Source organism: Labrus bergylta, chromosome 24 (genome assembly GCF_963930695.1).
Source record: "Labrus bergylta chromosome 24, fLabBer1.1, whole genome shotgun sequence".
NCBI classification, from domain to species: domain Eukaryota; kingdom Metazoa; phylum Chordata; class Actinopteri; order Labriformes; family Labridae; genus Labrus; species Labrus bergylta.
Window position 1 is genome coordinate 6,942,449 of NC_089218.1, and position 20,259 is coordinate 6,962,707.

The 20,259-nt window shown below is 42.2% G+C and overlaps 3 protein-coding genes across 7 annotated transcripts; 2 read left to right on the top strand and 1 right to left on the bottom strand.

Moving 5' to 3' along the window:
* Nucleotides 1-8: 8 nt before the first annotated feature.
* stradb (STE20 related adaptor beta) lies at nucleotides 9-8,036 on the top strand. Of its 4 annotated transcripts, none has more exons than XM_020634137.3 (12): nucleotides 9-251; nucleotides 1,383-1,601; nucleotides 2,249-2,329; nucleotides 3,803-3,905; nucleotides 4,022-4,143; nucleotides 4,229-4,337; nucleotides 4,481-4,604; nucleotides 4,686-4,857; nucleotides 4,947-5,051; nucleotides 5,147-5,403; nucleotides 5,503-5,545; nucleotides 5,940-8,036. In XM_020634137.3, exons 2-12 carry the CDS (start codon nucleotides 1,590-1,592, stop codon nucleotides 6,099-6,101), a joined length of 1,290 nt encoding a protein of 429 aa, XP_020489793.1. In that variant the 5' UTR covers nucleotides 9-251; nucleotides 1,383-1,589; the 3' UTR covers nucleotides 6,102-8,036. The 4 variants fall into 4 exon arrangements, with proteins under 4 accessions (XP_020489793.1, XP_065808184.1, XP_065808185.1 ...); XM_065952112.1 differs by having other exon boundaries at nucleotides 2,276-2,329; XM_065952113.1 differs by lacking the exon at nucleotides 2,249-2,329.
* Nucleotides 8,037-8,646: 610 nt separating this feature from the next.
* On the bottom strand, nucleotides 8,647-13,709 carry LOC109984119 (adrenodoxin). The gene is made up of 4 exons (XM_020634139.3): nucleotides 13,211-13,709; nucleotides 10,791-10,915; nucleotides 10,540-10,669; nucleotides 8,647-9,690 (listed from the first exon to the last, which is right to left on the bottom strand). Exons 1-4 carry the CDS (start codon nucleotides 13,342-13,344, stop codon nucleotides 9,582-9,584), a joined length of 498 nt encoding a protein of 165 aa, XP_020489795.1. The 5' UTR covers nucleotides 13,345-13,709; the 3' UTR covers nucleotides 8,647-9,581.
* A 1,421-nt stretch (nucleotides 13,710-15,130) lies between these two features.
* On the top strand, nucleotides 15,131-20,030 carry LOC109984126 (uncharacterized). 2 transcript variants are annotated; one of them, XM_020634151.3, is made up of 8 exons: nucleotides 15,131-15,222; nucleotides 15,371-15,408; nucleotides 16,083-16,301; nucleotides 16,478-16,546; nucleotides 16,914-18,466; nucleotides 18,634-18,771; nucleotides 19,268-19,379; nucleotides 19,836-20,030. In XM_020634151.3, the coding sequence occupies exons 2-8, from the start codon at nucleotides 15,372-15,374 to the stop codon at nucleotides 19,907-19,909; spliced, it is 2,202 nt and encodes a 733-aa protein (XP_020489807.2). In that variant the 5' UTR covers nucleotides 15,131-15,222; nucleotide 15,371; the 3' UTR covers nucleotides 19,910-20,030. The 2 variants fall into 2 exon arrangements, with proteins under 2 accessions (XP_020489807.2, XP_029133235.2); XM_029277402.2 differs by having other exon boundaries at nucleotides 16,917-18,466.
* The last annotated feature ends 229 nt before the right edge of the window (nucleotides 20,031-20,259 follow it).

The following is a 20,259-nucleotide window of genomic DNA, read 5'->3' on the forward strand; positions in this document are numbered from 1 at the left end:
CGCTTGGTGACGTTTTTATTGAGCGCCAGTTATCTGTGTCAAATTAAAAGTGCTGTCAATATTTTCGCTTTTTTTTTGTTGTTGTTGTTGTTGTTGTGGATGATAGGCAGTAATACAGCTTGTAACTTCGACTCCGATGGATTAAATCTTGAATGAAGGAACGTAGACTTTACAGACCAAGCGTCCTTTTAGGGGTATCTCTCGCTTTTTGTATTTTTAACTTGTTTACATCGCAGCGCACCGACGAGAAGGTGAGTAGCTTCTTTATGAGTTTCAACACTTCCTCTGCTCCTGAGCTTTAACCATGCAGATATGTTATAAGTATGTACAGTGTGTGTATGTATGCACATTGGGGGAGGGGAATGGGGGGGGGGCGTGTTATTGTTTTGGTCGTGCTCTTTGTTCACATCTGTCAAATTCATCGTGAGATAAACACTTGACGAGAAGCTAATTGTCCTTTGAGTGTGTGACGTCATCGCTCGCATGTTTTGATCATAAAAAATGGCTGCATTAAATCTCACTTTTTTTTTTTTTTTTTTTAATAATTTAAATTATTATTGTGGTCACCAAACTAGGATTTTGCAACACTTACATGTTTATTATTTATTTATTTATTTATTTATTCGCACACATGTAAGAATACATCAAAATAGGATTAACAAACAAAAACATAAAATGTGTGTCACCTCTTAAGAGACAAATAAATCAACTAAACAAATCCAATTACACAATTTAAATATAAACACACATACAGTAACCTCTACACGTATTCAGACACACAGTTAACCCTCTATCAGCTAAATGAAACAGGCATTCATCTATTAAAAATGGAGTGAATTAGTTAGTTAATGGAAAAAAATATATAAATATATTTTATATGTGCAAAAGTTTGACCTCGTGGATTAATTTGTACCCCACGATATCTGATGGAAAACTGACCGTGTTTGGTTTTTTTATAAAAAAGGAAGATTTTTATTTTATTTGTCAATTTTATTTAATTTAAAAAAAACAATAAAGTTAAGAAAGACAAACATAAAATCTCAAATTTTTTGAATGGAAAAGGAGCAAAAAGAAGATTAATCTTATAATATCTGCCCCTCTTTTACAAAACATTAACTAAAACAAAACAGAACACTTCATTCAAAAACAATTTGAAGACTGTGGTAGAATATGAATGATGGTAACTTAAACATTTAAGTACATCAAGAAGCTGAAATTAATAATATATTTTAACTTTTTTTTTTTTTTTGCCCTACAACAAAACATTGGTTTCCGTGTTTCATTCATAATTCTTCCTTCTGATGCTTATTACGCAACTATCTCACAACTGGTTTCGCAGCTTTTTTGGGGGGGGGATTTCATGCCGCTTCTCTCCCGATCAGCTGATGCAGCCAGGTGAACTGCAGACGGATGGATGAACGGCTGAGGTTGGATGGCTGCTTTTCTAGTCTAGTGGAGGACTCGCCGCTCGTCTCACATTACACCGCTGCTCTCCATCTTCCTGTCTCCCTCCATCGCGGTCGCTCCCCCTCGGCCTGTGAGCGGATGAATGCCGAAGCCTGGGATTTTATCATCGCCCAAAGGACTCCATGTCTTTCTTGGTAAGAGTGTCACGCTGCATGGTTTTTTGTTTTTTTGTGTTTTTTTTTGCTGTATGCCTCCGTGCGTGCCATATTGTGACCTAGGTGATCGTCACGAATCTGTGGGCTCCTGCTGATGCCTCTGGCGGGATATTGCAACTTCAACCAGTCATTATAGAGTATCAAATATTCTTTATTTAGGATAGAGATTCACTTAAGTAATAATCATGTTGATCACATTGTATTTTAATTATTTTAGCTTTCAAATATTGGATATTTAATTCAAAGTGTTATTTATTTATGGGCTCAAATAGATGGGAAATGGTATTTATTAGAGTTACCTGTCTAATTATCTATGGAGCTATTATCTTGCTCAATTGGGAGGCATCAGCTGCCTCTTATCATCACTCTGACTCTCTCTCTCTCTCTCTCTGCTCACCACTTCCGATAAAAAGCTCTTTAAGTGCCCCCCCCCCCTCCCCACGGCTCACATTCCCCGATGCTCGCTTCTCTGCCTCATCCCGATCATCCTCCCCCCCTGAGGCAGTGTATCACCTTCCATCTCAGTGTTGCCCTCTCCGCTCCTCCTTCTCCCATCCGGGCATGTCTCACCTGTGTGCTCCTGCCTCCTCCTCCTCCCCCTCCCCTTCCTCCTCCCCCTCCACCAGGACTGTTCCTGCATCTCCCACGCTCAGGTCCAGCCCTTGGACCTAGAGGAGCGCTATGAGGACACCAGCCACCAGTTCCTGGTCAGTAGCCAAGACACTGTCAGCATGAAGACAGGCGTCACACTGATGCTCTCCCATCATTTCATCTCTGTTCATTTATCATCGTCTGAAGGTGCTTCACCCCTCCCTCCCTCAGAGCTGTAAAAGTCAGTCATTTGCTGAATTGCATTGCAGCAGCCTTTAACATTTAAAGGGGTACTCCATCAACTTTATTGTCCATAACATCAAGAGAGAGACAGGTTCAAACAAAGATGTCTTTCTTTTTTTTTTTGTTGTGCAGCAGAGGTGAAGGTCTCAAGATCCCCAAAAAAAAAAACAACAGACGCTAAAACTCCCATCATGCAACTGAAGTTTCTTTTTTAGATCACATTCAAGTCAGAGTTCAAGAATCAAGTCGCATCGTTGTGAGACTAAAGATCACGAGGGAAAAAAAGTTGTGGTAATACAAAGAATAAATTAACAGTAGTGAAAAAAATATTTAGCCTTTACCCTAAAAGTGAATATTTAGGTAATAATACAATAATTCATATTTATTTATTAAATCGTGTTCATAGAACAATAAGCACACTTAACTTACTTGATCTGCACCCGGAAATAAGATCCGAGAGGTGCATGCAATTCCGGCACACACCTGGATATTTTAACAGTTGCTCAGAGCCGTCTTTGTAGTTTGAGCCGGTAACCATGGTAGCAGGTGACACCCTCAAACACACTGTGACGTCTGCGTTACTTGACAGCGTAATGAATAGTTTTAAAATATCCAGCGTGGGAAACGGTTCAATATTACAATGACTCTGAATGAAAGTATGATTGACATCATGCCTGTTGTTGTTCCTAAAGCGGTACTTGATATTAAATTCAACTCTTCAGAGCTGATGTCTATGATCAGCTCCCCCCTTGGTAATGCACACAAACTGCTGGGACAGTATGGTTTTACTTTAAACAAATAAAACACATTTAGATGGTGTGTTTAAAAAGAAGAAGCTTTATCAGAGACAGCTGATAAAATGTGATGCTGAAAGAGAACCATACACTGACCTGTCCCGACAACATGTCTGCATCACGACAACTAAAAACTGCAAGCCTCTCCTCCCGCTTCCTGTGGCATCCACCCCCCCCCCCCCCTTGAACATACCTAAACCATCACAAAGGGGTTATTGTGGGGCAGAAAGTCCATTTAGTACAGTTGCACTTAAAGATGATGAACGGGGGTAAAATCACACTCTCTAAACGTTATCATGTCAGAATAGTTATTGTGGACATGTCAGCTTCCTGAGGTTAAAATTTAGCTGCACAATATTTTATTAGGACCCAAGATTTAGTCGATCTAGGGTCCGAATGTTCAGAATCAAGTTTAAAGTGACAGCGCATCTTTACATGTTCAAGTTTCTCATAACGCACATGGAATTGTATTTATTTATCTTCTGAATGCCTTTTCTTCAAGATAAACTGGTAATATAAATGTGTTGTATGTATGGGTGCGCGTCCCGGCAGAGCTGTGACGGTTCTCAATACACTCTGCAAGGGCCAGCGGGGGGCGATGACATCACAGGACTCTCAGCGGTGCCCGCCCACTACCAGCTGCTGTCTGAGCTCGGTGAGAACAAGTTGGCTCGTCACGGCGATCAAGGCAGAAGCGAACAATACAATTTTGCACATCATTTCCAAATGCAGAATTTCACAAAAATAAATTGAGACTTACCCGTTCTACAGGGAGGGGCTTCAATAACCTGAGCCAGGTGAACATGGCGCGACACATCCCTACTGGCCAGCTGGTTGCCGTCAAGCAAACCAACCTGGACGAGTGCACAGAGGAGGAGCTGGTGCAGCTCATGGTGAGCTTATTTAGACGAACACTTTAGTGTATTAGACACACAATCAACTCATTGCTGCTCTCTCTCTCTCTCTCTCTCGCTCTAGAACGAGGTTCTGCTTTCCCGGCTGTTCCGTCACACCAACCTGCTGACCTCTCGCCTGGTCTTCAGCTCCTGCTGCCAGCTCTGGGTCCTCACACCGCTCATGGCTTACGGTCAGCCACCGCCACGCCTCGCTCACTTTTTATGTTTTGTCCTTTAGAGTCCTTAAAAAACAACAACAGCCAAGAGCTTAAAAAAATGCACTCCTAAAATTTCAAATAAATCACTGCAATGTCCTTTCCCTCTCATTTTCAAGGCTCTGCAGACACCTTACTAAGAACATACTTCCCAGATGGAATGAGTGAATCCCTGATAGCGTACCTGCTGTATGGCGTTCTGAAGGCGTTGGAATACCTGCACCAGATGGGCTACGTGCACCGGTCAGTGGGGACGCAGGAGATACTACTGCAAATATTTTTGACTTCATGAATGTGTCGGTCACTTTTCCCTTTTCTTGTCAGCGGGTTGAAGGCCAGTCACATCCTGCTGTCCGGGGAGGGGCGTGTCTACCTCTCAGGGCTGCACAGCATTTACAGTATGATGCGCGAGGGGAAGAGGATGAGGGCCGTGTTCGACATGCCCCATCACAGCCCGGCCCTGCTGCCCTGGCTGAGCCCTGAGCTGCTGCGACAGGTCTGATACTTCACTTCATCGTGGTAGAGGCTCAACAGCTGCTCTACTCCCAGCCTTATTCTAACATTTCATGGTGTTGCTCCCAGTAGGACCTGCATGGATACGGAGTGAAGTCTGATATCTACAGTTTAGGTATTGTGGCCTGTGAGCTGGTCAGCGGCAGGGTGCCCTTCCAGGATATGCCCCCCACTCAGGTTATTCAAAAACGCTTTCATCAAAACCACTAATAAGAATTTTTACTTACCTTTTTTCTTTTTTTTGCAAAAATGTTTTTAATTGTCGTCCCCAGATGCTGCTCCAGAAGCTCCGAGGATCCCACTGCTGCCTCCTGGACGTCGCTCCCTTCCCGCTCGGCGAACTCGGGGGGCTGAAGGTGTCGCGGTCCGGCGTGGACTCCGGCATCGGGGAGAGCGTGGCCACGGGGAGCCTTACGCACAGCGCCACCGCTCCCCCCGCCGATCGACCCCAGAGCCCCGCGCCCAAAAACCACTCGGTCACCCTGCACAACCTGGTGCAGCTGTGTCTGCAGCAGCAGCCTGAGCGCAGGTACTCGAACAGTAACGTTTTTTTGTTGTCGTTGTTTTTTAACAGCTGATCTGATGTGAAGTTGATGAAAATGTTTTTTCCTGCTTTTGTCTTCAACAGACCGTCAGCATCTTCACTGTTGACCCATGCCTTCTTCAAGCAGGTGGGTCCCCCCCCCCTCTCTGCGGGAGTCAAGACAGTAGTTTTGCTGCACTCACTCGCACTCTCTTTCTCCCTCCCCTCTCTCTCCCCGATCGCTCTCTCTCTCTCTCTCTCTCTCTCTCTCTCTCTCTCTCTCTTTCCCTCCCGCTCTCGCAGCAATATTTTGAATAAATGAAAAGTTAAATAAAAACAGGTCGGAAATATACTCGGGCGGCCGTAAATTTAAATGGGCGGCCGAGGTAAATTTTCATGTTGTGCCATATGATATCACATTATATGATATCACATCATATTATATCGTATCGTATTATATGATGGATACACGGCCACTCTTCTTCCTGAGAAAAATGAAAATAGAGTTTGTTGAGTGTTTGAACTGTGTTGTTCTGTGACAGGTGAAGAGGCACACCAGAGACTCCTTCCTCAGCCTCATGTACCCAGCAGCGCCCCTCACCAGCCCGGACGACCTCCCGGTATCCTGCCCCCCCACCCCGTCCTGCCACCCTCTGACGTCCACCCCCACAGATCCCGCTGAGGGGGTGTGGGACTTCTCCTAACCCCAAATCCTCCATCACTCCAAATACTGACTAGCAAGCCAAACACGAGACAATCAAAACAGAGCAATGAGGCCAAATTCTACTGTGCTTTTATTTTGTAGTATTCACTCTGAGCCTTTTTTTGTTTTTGTAGTTTTTTTTTTAAAATATGTTTGTCGGATACATATGTGGAGTAATGGTGGAGCAGCTGACAGGACTGTGAAAGTGCTGGATCAAAAAGCTGCTCTGATCATAGTCTAAAGGTCATGATAAGAATTTGTTTCAGAATAAAAGCCTGGTTGACCGATAATCAAGCGCTTCCGAACAGCAACTACGAGTTAAAGAAAAAAAAGTCCACATGGTTAAAAACAGCTGTTGGCGGTATAAGAGTCATTATTTTGTGTGCCTGTAGTCGCAGTTCTTCTCCTTTAAAGTGTAGTATAGTACAGAAAAAATGACTTTGTAAATAAATCAAAATCCAACAAAAAGTGAAACCTCGATAGGTACTGCAGACTAATCTCTGAAGAGTGAGAGACTGTGTAACGGTGTTTTTTTCCCCTTTTTTAAGTGTTATGTTGTATTCATACTGTGAATAGTGAATACTGTGAGCGTAGTTATGTCACCTATGTGCATATATATTCATCTTTATAATCAAACTAAGGATGCAAAGGAGGGGAAAACAGAAGATATTTGAACACTAAAAACCTGCTACACATATTTTGAATTTAGTGTCTTACCCTTTTTTTTTTAAATGTTAAGATATCCGTTACTCTTAACGGGAAAAACAGAATCTGCCTTAGAATTAAAATGTTTGAAATGTTTATTGAGTATCAAAGTAATTATATAAACTAGTTATAGTTGTCTGTACATTCATGAATACAGGAAATACAGGAACAGCTAATCACTATTTTGGCATCTTTTATCTGCTCCACTTTTCAGAAAATGTTCCCTTTGTGACATCACAAAGGGCAGTAACTCCTCCCCCAGGTGGGTGACACTCCCACAGCTAGGTGTTTGTTCTGCCCTCTGAGTCTGCCTTCTCACCGTAAACAATAGGACATGGAGCGAGAAATCCCCAAGCCCTTCCAGAAAGGGGGTGTGGTCAAACATAGCTCATTTACATATTTAAAGGTACAGACACAGAAACAGCCTGTTCTGAGCAGGGCTGAAACAGAGGGGTTTATAGACATGATCAAATACAGGATCAGAGTGGATTTAGAACAAGAAACGTCAGACATGTTTAGAGGAGCTATGAGACTGATTTAAACTGGTTGAAATTTAAAATAATATGTGACCTTTAACAATATTTTGCTGCCTCTTCACCTTTTCATATGTATGCTAAACTTTGTAAAAACAAAGCAAGATTAGGCCTCTGATTAATACATGTATTCACTATGATATATATTATGTATTTAAATTAGATTCAAACTCAAGTTTATAATACTGTAATGATACTGTTGTTGTGTGTTTGAACATATATGCACATAGTGTTTATGTTTAGACATTTTACAAAGTGTTCTCATATCTTTGCCTCGACACAAAAAATACAATGTGTAAACTTGACTCTTGAAAGAAGCACATTAGCAATCGAGCATCCTGTCTGTGTTCATGTAGGGGTTAGAACCCCTCTGTAGATCAACCCCCCTTTCCTTAATCGTAAGTTATTCAACAAAAAAAATAGATTTCTACTGTGCTGTACAAACACATCTCCAACAATGCCTTTTTGGTTTGAATGAAAGCTGCATTGTGAATATGGTGATCTCTGTGTAACTGTGATTAAGTGTATGAGAACTGTGATCTGCAGTTCATGACAAAACATGGTAGCTGTATGAGCCTTATATATACACACCTATTATAAATGAAATAAATGTACATACACATTTTTATTTCTAAACTTCCTGCTGGTCTTACTGTTTTTTTAAATAGATTTATTTTGATTAAAAAGTGTTAAATGTGTTCAACAGCAGTCCTCGATCTGAAATAGTTCCAAATGGCACACTTTGATTTTCTGATTCCAAGCCCTTGAAATGATTTTTTACTTTTTGAAGAAGCAACTTATTTGGAATAAAAATAATAATTTATGAAATGTGTACCTTTAAATAATAAGTATCCAAGTATTAGCGAGATATGGAAAACATTGCTGTGATCCCATATAGCCAGTTATTAAAGTGTGACGTTAAGCCCTCTTCTCTAAAAAAACAAGTAGTTAAATTAAACTTCTTTGCCTTTCAATAAATAATTGTATAGTTCTCTTTCTTTCATGCTCTGACCCAACGGGGCATTTTTTTCTGCATACCCATGGTGAGTATTTAATAATCCAGGATTAATCCTGAAATGTAAACAGGGCAACAGAAATGTATTAAAATCCATATTTGCTAAAGTGTGCATAAAAATAACCCAAAAGGGCTTTGCTGCTCTTTGGAGAACAGTGCAACATTTAAGTATTGTTCCTTTTTTTCATTTTAAATATGATGACACAAATATCTATTCATAAAATATATATATTTTTTTATTTGAATCCACCTTTTAATTTCAAACATCTAAAAAGTAACAGTTCAAGAGGCCATTAGAAAGGTGATTTCTTTTATTACATTCTTTTTCCCTCTATACATAGATATATGTGTGTGTGTTCTAGCTATGTACAATCACATGATGAAATTATGTGGTTACATGATGGATTCAAACAAACAACAGAAAGGTGATTACATGGGTAGAATAAAATACAGGTTTGGGGGGGGGGGGTGCGGGGGGTCAGCATCAGCACAGTCTTTAAGGCGTGGAGAACTGAGAGTTAGTTCAAACGTTTCAGTCACAGGTTAGAAAACAGATATGTAGCTTTTCACTGTTCAGGGGAAACCACTGAATTCTCACACAGAGAAGAAGACAGTCGGATGTAGTTCAGATGTTTGTAAGAACGTGTTGGATCTGTCGTAAAAAGAAGAAAAGCAGAGGAGACTTTTGCTAATGAGGGGGCGGGGCCAAAAACCCAGAGAGCTTAAACAGTGACAGGTCGGGGGGGGTCTGAGCTAATTACCTGACTGAGAGTTTGCAACCTGTCAACTGAGGTGAAGACGTTTTCTAACTAAGAGTCATTAAAATAAAAAATAAAAAACACTTAAAATCAGTGCTTGTGGTTAACAGGGTTAACAATAGTATGATGTCATAGGTCAGAGTTAAAAGCTCATCATTTGATCTCACACTAAGACAACGAGCTTCTCTCGGTTCCAGAGACAAGTTACAGTTTTAGTTTAAAAATTATTTGCCTCCTGATTTTCCTCTTTCTATAAAAGTGATTTTTTTCTGTCCAGTCAAAGTTCTGTATTTGTACGTCCTGGTTTCCTCTATCTGGAAATGTGTTTTTTTTTTTTGTCTTTTTCTTTTTTTTTTTTTAAAAGGACGGAACAATCGTCTTGTAGCAGTGCCGACAGATTTCATACATAACGTACCCCTCAGTTCTGACCTGGCACCGCCGCCACACTGCCTGCAACAACACGCTCCCTGTTAGGAGGAGCCGTCCTGGCTCTGTCTGATGTCCGCTACGCTCTCGGGAACCCTCGCCACGACGCCCTCCATCGACTTGGTCAGACAGATCTGGCAACCCAAACGAGACCTGTGGGGGGGAGGGGGAGGGGGGGGAAGAGAGTCAAATATTCAGTCTTTGTTTTTTACATGAACATCTCACGATCAAAAGTGCAAAACTGAGCCAGACCTGAATTCACACAGTGCCCCTCTGCCTCTGGTGCTGGTCAGGTATTTACTCATTCACTCAAAAGAGCACGAGTCCTCCTCAAACTAAACATTGTTCCACACACGTTTGAAATGAATTGTAAATAAAGTTTGATGTGGCTGCTTCCACAGACATCCTCCTCAGGTAACTTCACGCTGTGTTTACAGAATGTTTGTCAGGTCTGTGCTGCGTGTTGAAGAGGACGACTCCTCTTGTTGTTTACCTCTTTGTTCCTTCTCTGATTAACTGATCAGCTCTGACAAATCTCATTACATCCATGTAACTACCTCATCAGCGTAAAGCGGTGTGTGTCACATCACCGGCTTACATTGTCAAGCCCGTTTGACAACAAAGAAACACACTTAATGAGTATTTCAATTAACCAGAAGCCTGATTTAATCATTTCCTCTTTGGCCTTTATTAAGAACTGGACAAATATGGGGCGCTGGTGGCGCAGTGGTTAATGTGCACGCCCCACATGTGTGGAGGCTGTAGTCCTCCAAGCGGGCGGCCCAGGTTCAAATCCTGCCTATGGCTCCTTTCCCGCATGTCATCCCCACTCTCTCTCTTTCCCTGATTTCCAACTCTATCCACTGTCCTGTCTCTACATTAAAAGGCACAAAATACCCAAAAATAAAACTTAAAGAAAAAAATAAATGGACAAATATGTGAATTTTGTGTTTGTTTTTTGTTTTTTTTACACCCCCCAGTTTGTGTGTTTGGGTCACTTGCGTGTCAGTCAAGCCGTAGGCTAAGTCTAGCATGTCCATCTCCTCGTCTGTGACCGGCCCCAGCTGTTTGTAGACGTCCTCGTCGAAGATCAGATGGCATGTGGAGCAAGCCAGGGTGCCCTCACACGCCCCTGAAACCAGCAACACACACACAAACTTATAACCTATCTGATGGATGAGATACCGCTCAGTATCTGTGTGTGTGTGTGTGTGTGTGTGTGTGTGTGTGTGTGTGTGTGTGTGTCCACCTACCAAAGCCATCAAAGTCGAGGTCTTCATTAATGACAACATCTAGCAGGGAGTCTCCCGGCGAGCCCTTCACTGAGATCTTCTCCCCGTCTCTGTTGATGAAGTTGATCGTCACCTTGTTGTCTGACCTGAGACGCGCGCACACACACACACACACACACACACACACACACACACACACACACACACACACACACACACACACAGAACACACTTTTTAGTTCACCTTAGAAATAAACAAACGTGTGTGTGTGTGTGTGTGTGTGTGTGTGTGTGTGTGTGTGTGTGTGTGTGTGTGTGTGTGTGTGTGTGTGTGTGTGTGTGTGTGTGTGTGTATCTTGAGACAAGCTGGAGTCCGTAATGAAACACAATAAATGGACTCCGGTAGAGCAAAATGAGCTGGACCTGTGTGTCCAACTTCAAGTCGCATGGCCTTTCAAAATAAAGTTTTGTTTCCTTAATTACAGCGCCACCATCTGGCCAATTGGGGTCATATTTTAAGGGAAGCTAATGCACATCTTTTACAGTTGTTGACAATTATTATTATAACTATATTCACACAACAACAGCAGGTTAACCCCTTCATGGCTGGTACATATTTGTAATCTGTAACTACAGGCAGGCTCCGACTGCCCTGACTGATGCTGCCCTCTAGTGGCCATTACTTATCACACTGCACACCGCTCAGCTGGCCAAACACGTTCTGCAAATATTACAATCAACCAGTTAACTCTTAAATTACACCAGCTTTTGATTAAACTTTGTTAGTATGAAGTTGTGTGCTGCAACAAGTCAATATTAAAACAAGTATTCAAGAAAATATTGAATCAAATAATTGGATTTGAAGGATCTGACAAGTGTGAGAAAGTTTGCAGTCAAAGCACAATATGCAGGAAACGAGAGGCGGTGCATTTCTATAGCTAACGCTTTTCAAATTGTAGATTTACTACATGTTGTTTTCTCAGTTTGAGTTCCCGATGAAAGGACTAAACGAACGATGTTTCGCATGTGCTGTACATGAATGAAGGGCTCTATTGTAAGATGGCAGTCTCCACAACTAAGGGTGTAATAATGTGTGGTATCGTCACGTCAACGTTAAGGATTCACTCTTCATAATGCATTTGAAAACCAGAGTTGTTTTCTGTCATCTTAAGGAAATGAAGACATTGCATTTCACGTCGTTTGTTCATTGTGCGGGAGTGGACAAATCCTGTCTGTTCTCTTTTTTTTTTCAGGACGCCGGATAAACATTCTTCATCTGATTAGCCACGCTGATAAAGTAACCATTTCACTGCAGTGCGCTGGGAATACCATTAAGGGCCGAACTGTTTCCAGTGTGATAAAACTTGCATGAGGCTGCGCAACCTCTGGCAGGACTCAGGACAGGTGAATTCAAAGCGATGGAAAGATGTCTAACCACACAATGAAAACACCAAATGTAATTATCTCCGCTGCTTCTGATGAGTGAACTACTCTGATTTATGAAAAGTGTATTCTGTTCTGCCGCCGCCTAAACTTCAGAGGTCTAAACCTATGGATTTCTAATTTCCACTGCCATTCATAACAAACTCAATGACCCTTTTTGAAGTCTCAGGACCAGTGTGACCCCCTTTGTAATCCGCTTTACAAAATATGTCAATTATAACCCGTTTGTCCAGACCCTCCCATGAGCCTTGAAACAGCCAAAGAAGCAGAAATATCCGCCCTGAAGCGTTGAGCTGGACTTTTTTTTGAAACGGACAGTCATGTGAGGGTCAGGGCCGGTGTTTGTGAGTTTAAGGCCGGTCCAGCACATCAAACCTTCACCCTGAGTAACAAGTCCCTGAGAAGCCTGACCCTGATCAGAGCCTTGCACCTGAACAGAAGGATGGATCCAAGTTTTAACCTTGTGGAGAGAAAAAAAAAAGAGGTAATGTTTAGCCTCTTCCAAGGATCAGTAATCCTTCTCCCAAGAAGTTAACGTCAAAAAGTGTTGCGATTACGCCACCAAGCTGAGTTTTTACACTTTGATCACGCTGAGAAAAGAAAGTTTGAGTTTTTTCATTGTGTTTCTTCAAACCATTACCACCCCTGTGTGTGTGTGTGTGTGTGTGTGTGTTCCCTTGTTGTTGACTCTAGATAACTTATCTTTAAAAAAAAAAAAAAAAGGACAGCTCAGCCCAAATCAAGTTTCATTCACTTATTCATGTGGGACTCTTTCTGGCTTTTTATCTACATGGGATTCAGAGTGAATGATCACCTGTGGGGAACAGTAAGCACCTTTATATATTTAACAGATGCCAGCCAGGTGTGACCACAAGTGCCTCCCTCACAGGTGACCCTTGGCAGCACCTGCTGGAAATAAAGGTGACTTTTAACTACCTGTCCTTACAAGACCCCAGGTGGACTTTCATGCAGTGTTGGATAAAGAAAATGCTTCTTACCTGAGAGGCTGTGTTCCGGTGGTGAAGCTCCTGTGGCCGCTCAGCCAGGTGCTGGAAGTGACAGCCGCCGTCATCCGGGTATTCTCTCGTAGCCTCAAACGAGCCAGTCTTCTTAAAGCTGTTACCAAAGCCATTTCAAGTTCAGGTGGTAAATGCCCCCCGATGAACTAACACGCTGGGTTACACAGTCCAAGTCTGTCGAGGTCGTTGCTTCGCGAGCGAACAGAGGTAGTTCGCCTTAGCCGAGCGACCGAGCTAGCCGAACTAGCTTCTTTTAAGCACAAGAAGTCACTCGGTCACTGTCACGTTCATTGCGTAACGTAAAACACACACAAGGAAGTGTCAGCTGTCGGAGGTAACACAATATTTACCTCCTTTGCTCTTGATAAACACCTGGAGGAGACAGGGTAAGCAGTTACTATCGGCTGTAATCACACCGCACAACTTTATGCGGTCAAATAGCAAATGTGACGGCCCTCCTCCTCCCGCTGTGCTTCCTGGCATGAAAAAAACAACACGACATCCGGTGGTGACTTCAAAATAAAAGCTGCAAGCGACCAAACCTGTGCAACTTCACAAACGTTTTCGTACACCGTGCGATTAATCTAGTTTAGATATGAAGGTAATGTTTAAATCCGTTTGTTTTTTTTCCCGGATTCACGCGTTTTTGCAGTAAAAAAAAAACTTTAAAAAGAATAACAAGAAAACTCAAGGGTTTTATTAGGTGAAGGCTTAGATAAAGGCAAGACCATGTCGTGCCAGTACAAAAAAATAGGTAATTTATTTGACTTGTATATTCAAAACCACTTGCATCCAAACAGTTTCAAATTAACTTGATTTCCAACATTGGGACATCACTTTTATTTTGAAAGTCCAGCCCCCACGTTTCCCGTTGTTCACTTGTTATTGTTCGCTTGCTTGATGGTCGCCAATTGAAAAAGAGGTGTGCCCAGTACACGTGCATGAGGGAGTTAGCCAATCAGAGAGTCAGTGAGAGTGTGTGTTCGTTTTGTCCCACAGAGTCAGCCGGCAGATTGAATAAGAGTCTCTCTCTCTCTCTCTCTCTCTCTCTCTCTCTCTCTCTCTCTCTCTCTCTCTCTCTCTCTCTCTCTCTCTCTCTCTCTCTCTCTCTCTCTCTCTCTCTCTCTCTCTCTCTCTCTATGGGAGGGTTCACATCAGCAGACTAACATAACCCCGCCGTGTCACCGAGTATTAAAACCGAAACACACAAGTGTTGCTCAATCACACACTTTCACGATTGGGACGAAATTTCTCCTGCAAAACAAAAGGGAACTTTAAACAAACAACCCTTAAATGATTTTGTCACGAGAGCAACAACTTTAATAACAATAAAGAAATTAAATATATTGGTTATTAATTCAGCAGTAGCCTATGTTACTGCAAACACAGCAGATGGAGCTAGACACAGAATTACATTTAGGAAGTCTTCCATGAAGAACTGATAAAAGATCATGTTATCTTTGGACTGTAACTTTGATAAAACACCTTTTGAAACCTGAAAATTGTAATTTTTCCAAATCTGTTGATATTGCTTTGAAAATGGGAACCAGGGGTCCCCTGCATTCCTTCATACATCTTTGTGTTTAAGTTGCATGAAGTTCTGAAAATGAATCCAAAAAAGTTACCCTTAAACCAAACTTCTGTGAACGCCATGTTCACATGTGTTGTCCTCTCCGCTCTCTGGCAATGTTCAAAAATATTGATTGAGCCACCCCTTGATTAAACCGAGTGCCATTCACCTCAAATACATGAACAAGACAGAGAAAACATGTTGTGTTCAGTGTAGCATGTCATGTAACACTGACCCTTTTGAGTGATGACTACTTCACGTCAAAGGTCATCACAGTTTATACCTTTTTATCTGCTGTGGTATCTGTGCTCAATAACCTATAAATCAATAACCTCATTATGGCTTTATGGCCGAGGCGGTGGGTATATTAATGGGAAGCTGTTTGTGCTCAGTGGCTCAGTGTTCATTGCTACTGTCTCAGGTGAGCAACACAAACAGACACACCTTCACTGTTTCCAGATTACCAGTTGATTGTGCAGAACTGGGAGAGGAGAAAAAAAGAAAATATCAATTTAAGTGCGACTAAGACTTCTGTTAACGCTTTCTCTTGTTTGTTCTTGTGTTGACAGGATGCTCAAGTTAGCGCTGCTACTCCTGACTGTGTCAGGTAAGTCCTCTCTGTTTTCCTTTCAAACATTTAATGCAATCATTCTGAATTAGAAAACACCTTAACGCTTGCACCATGAATTATTGGATGCTTCGATATGCAGATGATGTCATTGTGAGCATTTGTGTTATCCTAAAAACAGAATATTAACGGTTAATCATGCAAACTTGACAGTGTTAGATTTTTATACTGAATACATTTAATCACAAAGGGGGCATTGAGCTTTATTATCCTGCTTTTTTAATGTTAAAACTGAGCTAATATAGAACACGGCGACAGCTTGTTATGAGGGATCATAACTTGATTGTTTGATTCCTGGCGATCACAAAGAAATCTCAGAATCCCAATTTTAAAAAAAAGTTGACGTCATAATTTCAACTTTGTAGCTTCAAAATTAGGACATTGATCGACATGTTCAACTTAATGAAGGACTATAAATTTGAGTTAGATAATCTTGGCCTTGTCTTGCATAATTGTGGCTTTGTTTCTTGGCAACAGAAAAGATAACCGCGGCAAACGTCTGTGTAATGAGAACATTTAATCTCTGCAGAAATTAGACTTTGATTTATTACCGAACAGCTTTGGCCTACAAATGATTCTGGCACAGTTAATAATTGATAAAAAAGGAAACATTTTTATATTTATGTAAGAACAATTTATTGAATCCTAAACAGGCCTCCAGGCTGCCCCACTCGCAAGCCCTAAAAGTTTGCAGAAGTCAGCTTCCACCTACCAGCTGCCTAATGGCTTTCGACAGGGCACTGAACACTCTGACACCCGTAAGCCGATTCCTCACGACTTCCGACAAGGTACCGAGCCCTCCAGGAGGTTCATCGTTAACCTCAACACCGGCCTAGTGCAGGATTACATCAGTGAGATGGACAGGAGAGTTGGTAAGAATATCAACAAAGCTTTATGGCTTGAACCCATTTTGCTTCCTTTTTGGGTAATTTGTGTAATTTGAGCAGTTTATTGGGTATTAGCCAAACAATTCCATAAATAATACATATCAGGAGCCTTGCAAAGCATTTTTTTTTGTTTCTCATCATGTGCATATTTCCTTTTCTAGATATCATGCTTCCTTCTCAGGGAAAAGGATTTGGAGAGATGAAGCGAAGCCACCGGCCAATGGAGGAGGGTGAGCACACACAGGACTAAAACTGTCGTAATTGTAAAATTGTAATCAAAATGTATTCATCAGTTCTTTCAGACTTCACCAATGAGGACATACCAACATGCTACCTGAGTACTAGCATCACATTAGACATTAAATTTCTCTAATACTTTAGATTCTGCTGAAAAATGATGCTATCGTCAGTGTCATAGTGCTAATTAGCATGTTAGCATGTCAAAGTGCTTGCATGAAAAAGTTAAATAGTGAACTTAAACTCTGCATGTAAGCATGTTCATATGCTGATGTTAGACCTGAGGCCGCAGCAACAGTTTGCAATATGTAGCATCACATAGCAGCTAGCATAGTGATGACTCAGCATTATGTCTTTCAGTAGCTCTGGATGTTCCAGCCCAGAAGAACGGTAATGGTTGGGTCCGTGTGGAGGAACCCTCTGATAATCGTCTTCCTGATGGTTTTAGACAGGGAACAGAACCCGTTAAGACCATCCCAGCTGTATTCAGACAGGGGACAGAACCCGTGAGATCAATCCCAGACGATTTCAGACAGGGGACAGAACCCATGAGCTCAATCCCAGAAGGTTTCAGAAAGGGAGCTGAACCGGTTAAGACCATCCCAGATGGTTTCAGACAGGGAACAGAACCCGTTAAGACCATCCCAGACGGTTTCAGACAGGGAACAGAACCCGTTAAGACCATCCCAGACGGTTTCAGACAGGGAACAGAACCCGTTAAGACCATCCCAGACGGTTTCAGACAGGGAACAGAACCCATGAGATCAATCCCAGAAGGTTTTAGAAAGGGAACAGAACCCGTTAAGACCATCCCAGACGGTTTCAGACAGGGAACAGAACCCGTTAAGACCATCCCAGACGGTTTCAGACAGGGAACAGAACCCGTGAGATCAATCCCAGAAGGTTTCAGACAGGGAACAGAACCCATGAGATCAATCCCAGAAGGTTTCAGACAGGGAACAGAACCCGTTAAGACCATCCCAGACGGTTTCAGACAGGGAACAGAACCCGTTAAGACCATCCCAGACGGTTTCAGACAGGGAACAGAACCCATGAGATCAATCCCAGAAGGTTTTAGAAAGGGAACAGAACCCATTAAGACCATCCCAGACGGTTTCAGACAGGGAACAGAACCCGTTAAGACCATCCCAGACGGTTTCAGACAGGGAACAGAACCCATGAGATCAATCCCAGAAGGTTTTAGAAAGGGAACAGAACCCGTTAAGACCATCCCAGACGGTTTCAGACAGGGAACAGAACCCGTTAAGACCATCCCAGACGGTTTCAGACAGGGAACAGAACCCATGAGATCAATCCCAGAAGGTTTTAGAAAGGGAACAGAACCCATTAAGACCATCCCAGACGGTTTCAGACAGGGAACAGAACCCGTTAAGACCATCCCAGACGGTTTCAGACAGGGAACAGAACCCGTGAGATCAATCCCAGAAGGTTTCAGACAGGGAACAGAACCCATGAGATCAATCCCAGAAGGTTTCAGACAGGGAACAGAACCCGTTAAGACCATCCCAGATGGTTTCAGACAGGGAACAGAACCCATGAGATCAATCCCAGAAGGTTTTAGAAAGGGAACAGAACCCATTAAGACCATCCCAGACGGTTTCAGACAGGGAACAGAACCCGTTAAGACCATCCCAGACGGTTTCAGACAGGGAACAGAACCCGTGAGATCAATCCCAGAAGGTTTCAGACAGGGAACAGAACCCATGAGATCAATCCCAGAAGGTTTCAGACAGGGAACAGAACCCGTTAAGACCATCCCAGACGGTTTCAGACAGGGAACTGAACGCTCCACCTCCAGGTTCCAAACAAAGACTGTGGCATGTAAAGGGGAGGTCATCAATGGAAACTGCTACGAGTTCAACCCCACACCACTTGCCTTTCAGGATGCACAGGTTAGAAACTGTACTTTTCAGAGGAGCTGTTTTCAGCCTTGTGAACTTTCATTGGTTCAGCCCATATCAGAAATACTAAAACTTTAACCCTAATCCTTAAATTCTGACTGTTCATTGCTTTACACATGAAATCTTACAAAGATATTTTCTTTGTATTTGTTCTCCAGGACTTATGCAGAGCTCTTGCGCCAAATGCTGAGCTTGCATCTGTAACAAATGGCGATCTGCATTCACGCCTGGTCTCCCTGGTGACCAAAGGTGGTGAGAGTAACCCCATGTTGACCTGGCTGGGAGGCATGGTCAAGGCAAGTTTGTCTTCTCATCAGTGACCCTGTTTTTATTTTGCCAGACAATGTCTGGCACCAGTACCCAGCCTCCTTTTCCCGCCCAAAAAATACAACTGAATTGACAGTATACCTTTTTTTTTTTTTTTTTTAAGCCATTTTTAATTTCAGAAACAAAGAATTCTGTTTTAGCTGCTTTTTGCTTTTCTATGTGCTTACTAACTACGACGCCAGCACATTGGGAACAACTCTTACACAGCGTTCAGGCCAAGGAGAGTGTCATCTGATATGGTATCAACAAGATAGATAGTGTTATTCTTACCTTGGTAGAACATTGACCCCTCAACCTTTTCTTTTAACATGTTCCATCTGTTCCTGGACTTCAAAGTATGAACAACCCTGAGCCCTTTCTTTAGCGTTATAGTGTAAAGGGGCCATTTTTTTGCAACTACTCCAGCTTATATAAGTGCATATTTTTCTAAAACTGTACATGTGTTGTTGGTTTTGCACACCTCAGAATCAGGAGGCATCATGGGTGGATGGGTCAGAGTGGAAATACAGCGACTGGATGCCGGGTCACCCCAACATTCACACTGATAAACCTGTTTGTGTGGAGATGTTCAAGATAGGTAAGATCTCATTTTATATTTAATATATCTGACCATTGGAGGGCGAGTGTGTGACTTCATGTTGGACTCTTGAGCATTAAACCCTGAAGCCAACACTTGGTGAGGTGTGTTGTAGCTCCAACTAGTATAGGTTCAAAATTGATTACCTTTAACAATTACAGCGATTATGAAACAGTCTTGACCTTTATTAAGTAACACTGATGTAACAGCACTTTTCATTCAAAGGTTACGAGCTTAGATAAGTCTCTGACTGCGTCATGGAAAGTGGATAAGATATTAAAATATTAACCTGAATGAGGGTATCTTTGCCCTGTGGCACAAAGGGCAACTGGGAAAATCCCTTTAGAACACCTGAACATTTTCATTGGAGAAGGTCTGAGGCTATACCTGAGGGTCGTTAGGTGATCCACTTTTTCTTTTTTTTTTTAAACTGTCCCTATACCGCTGTTTTTGCAGATCAGAGCTGGTGGACTGCGGTCGACTGTGAACTGAAGAGAGCGTCCATCTGCTCGTACCCGATCACTGCATGAAAACCATGAAGAAACACAGCATTAAGAAGGTGGTTCATCCTTCCTACAAACAAGTTTCCATTCGTTTTGGATGCCACTGAATTATCTGTGTTCTCTTGAATAAACCTGGCATATTACATCAGTTTGAATTATTCTTTTTTTTTTACAACTGAACAAAGTTAAAAGAAGTAACTACTCAAAGTGCTTTTACATCGCAGGTAACACCTACACATTCACACACTTATGGCAGAGTCCAGATTGTCACATCGTCTGCTTGGGTTAGGCCTCTTGGGGTCAGGTGTTGGGGAACTGTACTGAACCAAACCAGACCGCTTAGTGGAAACAGGGTTAAAGGAAACATCGGACAAGAG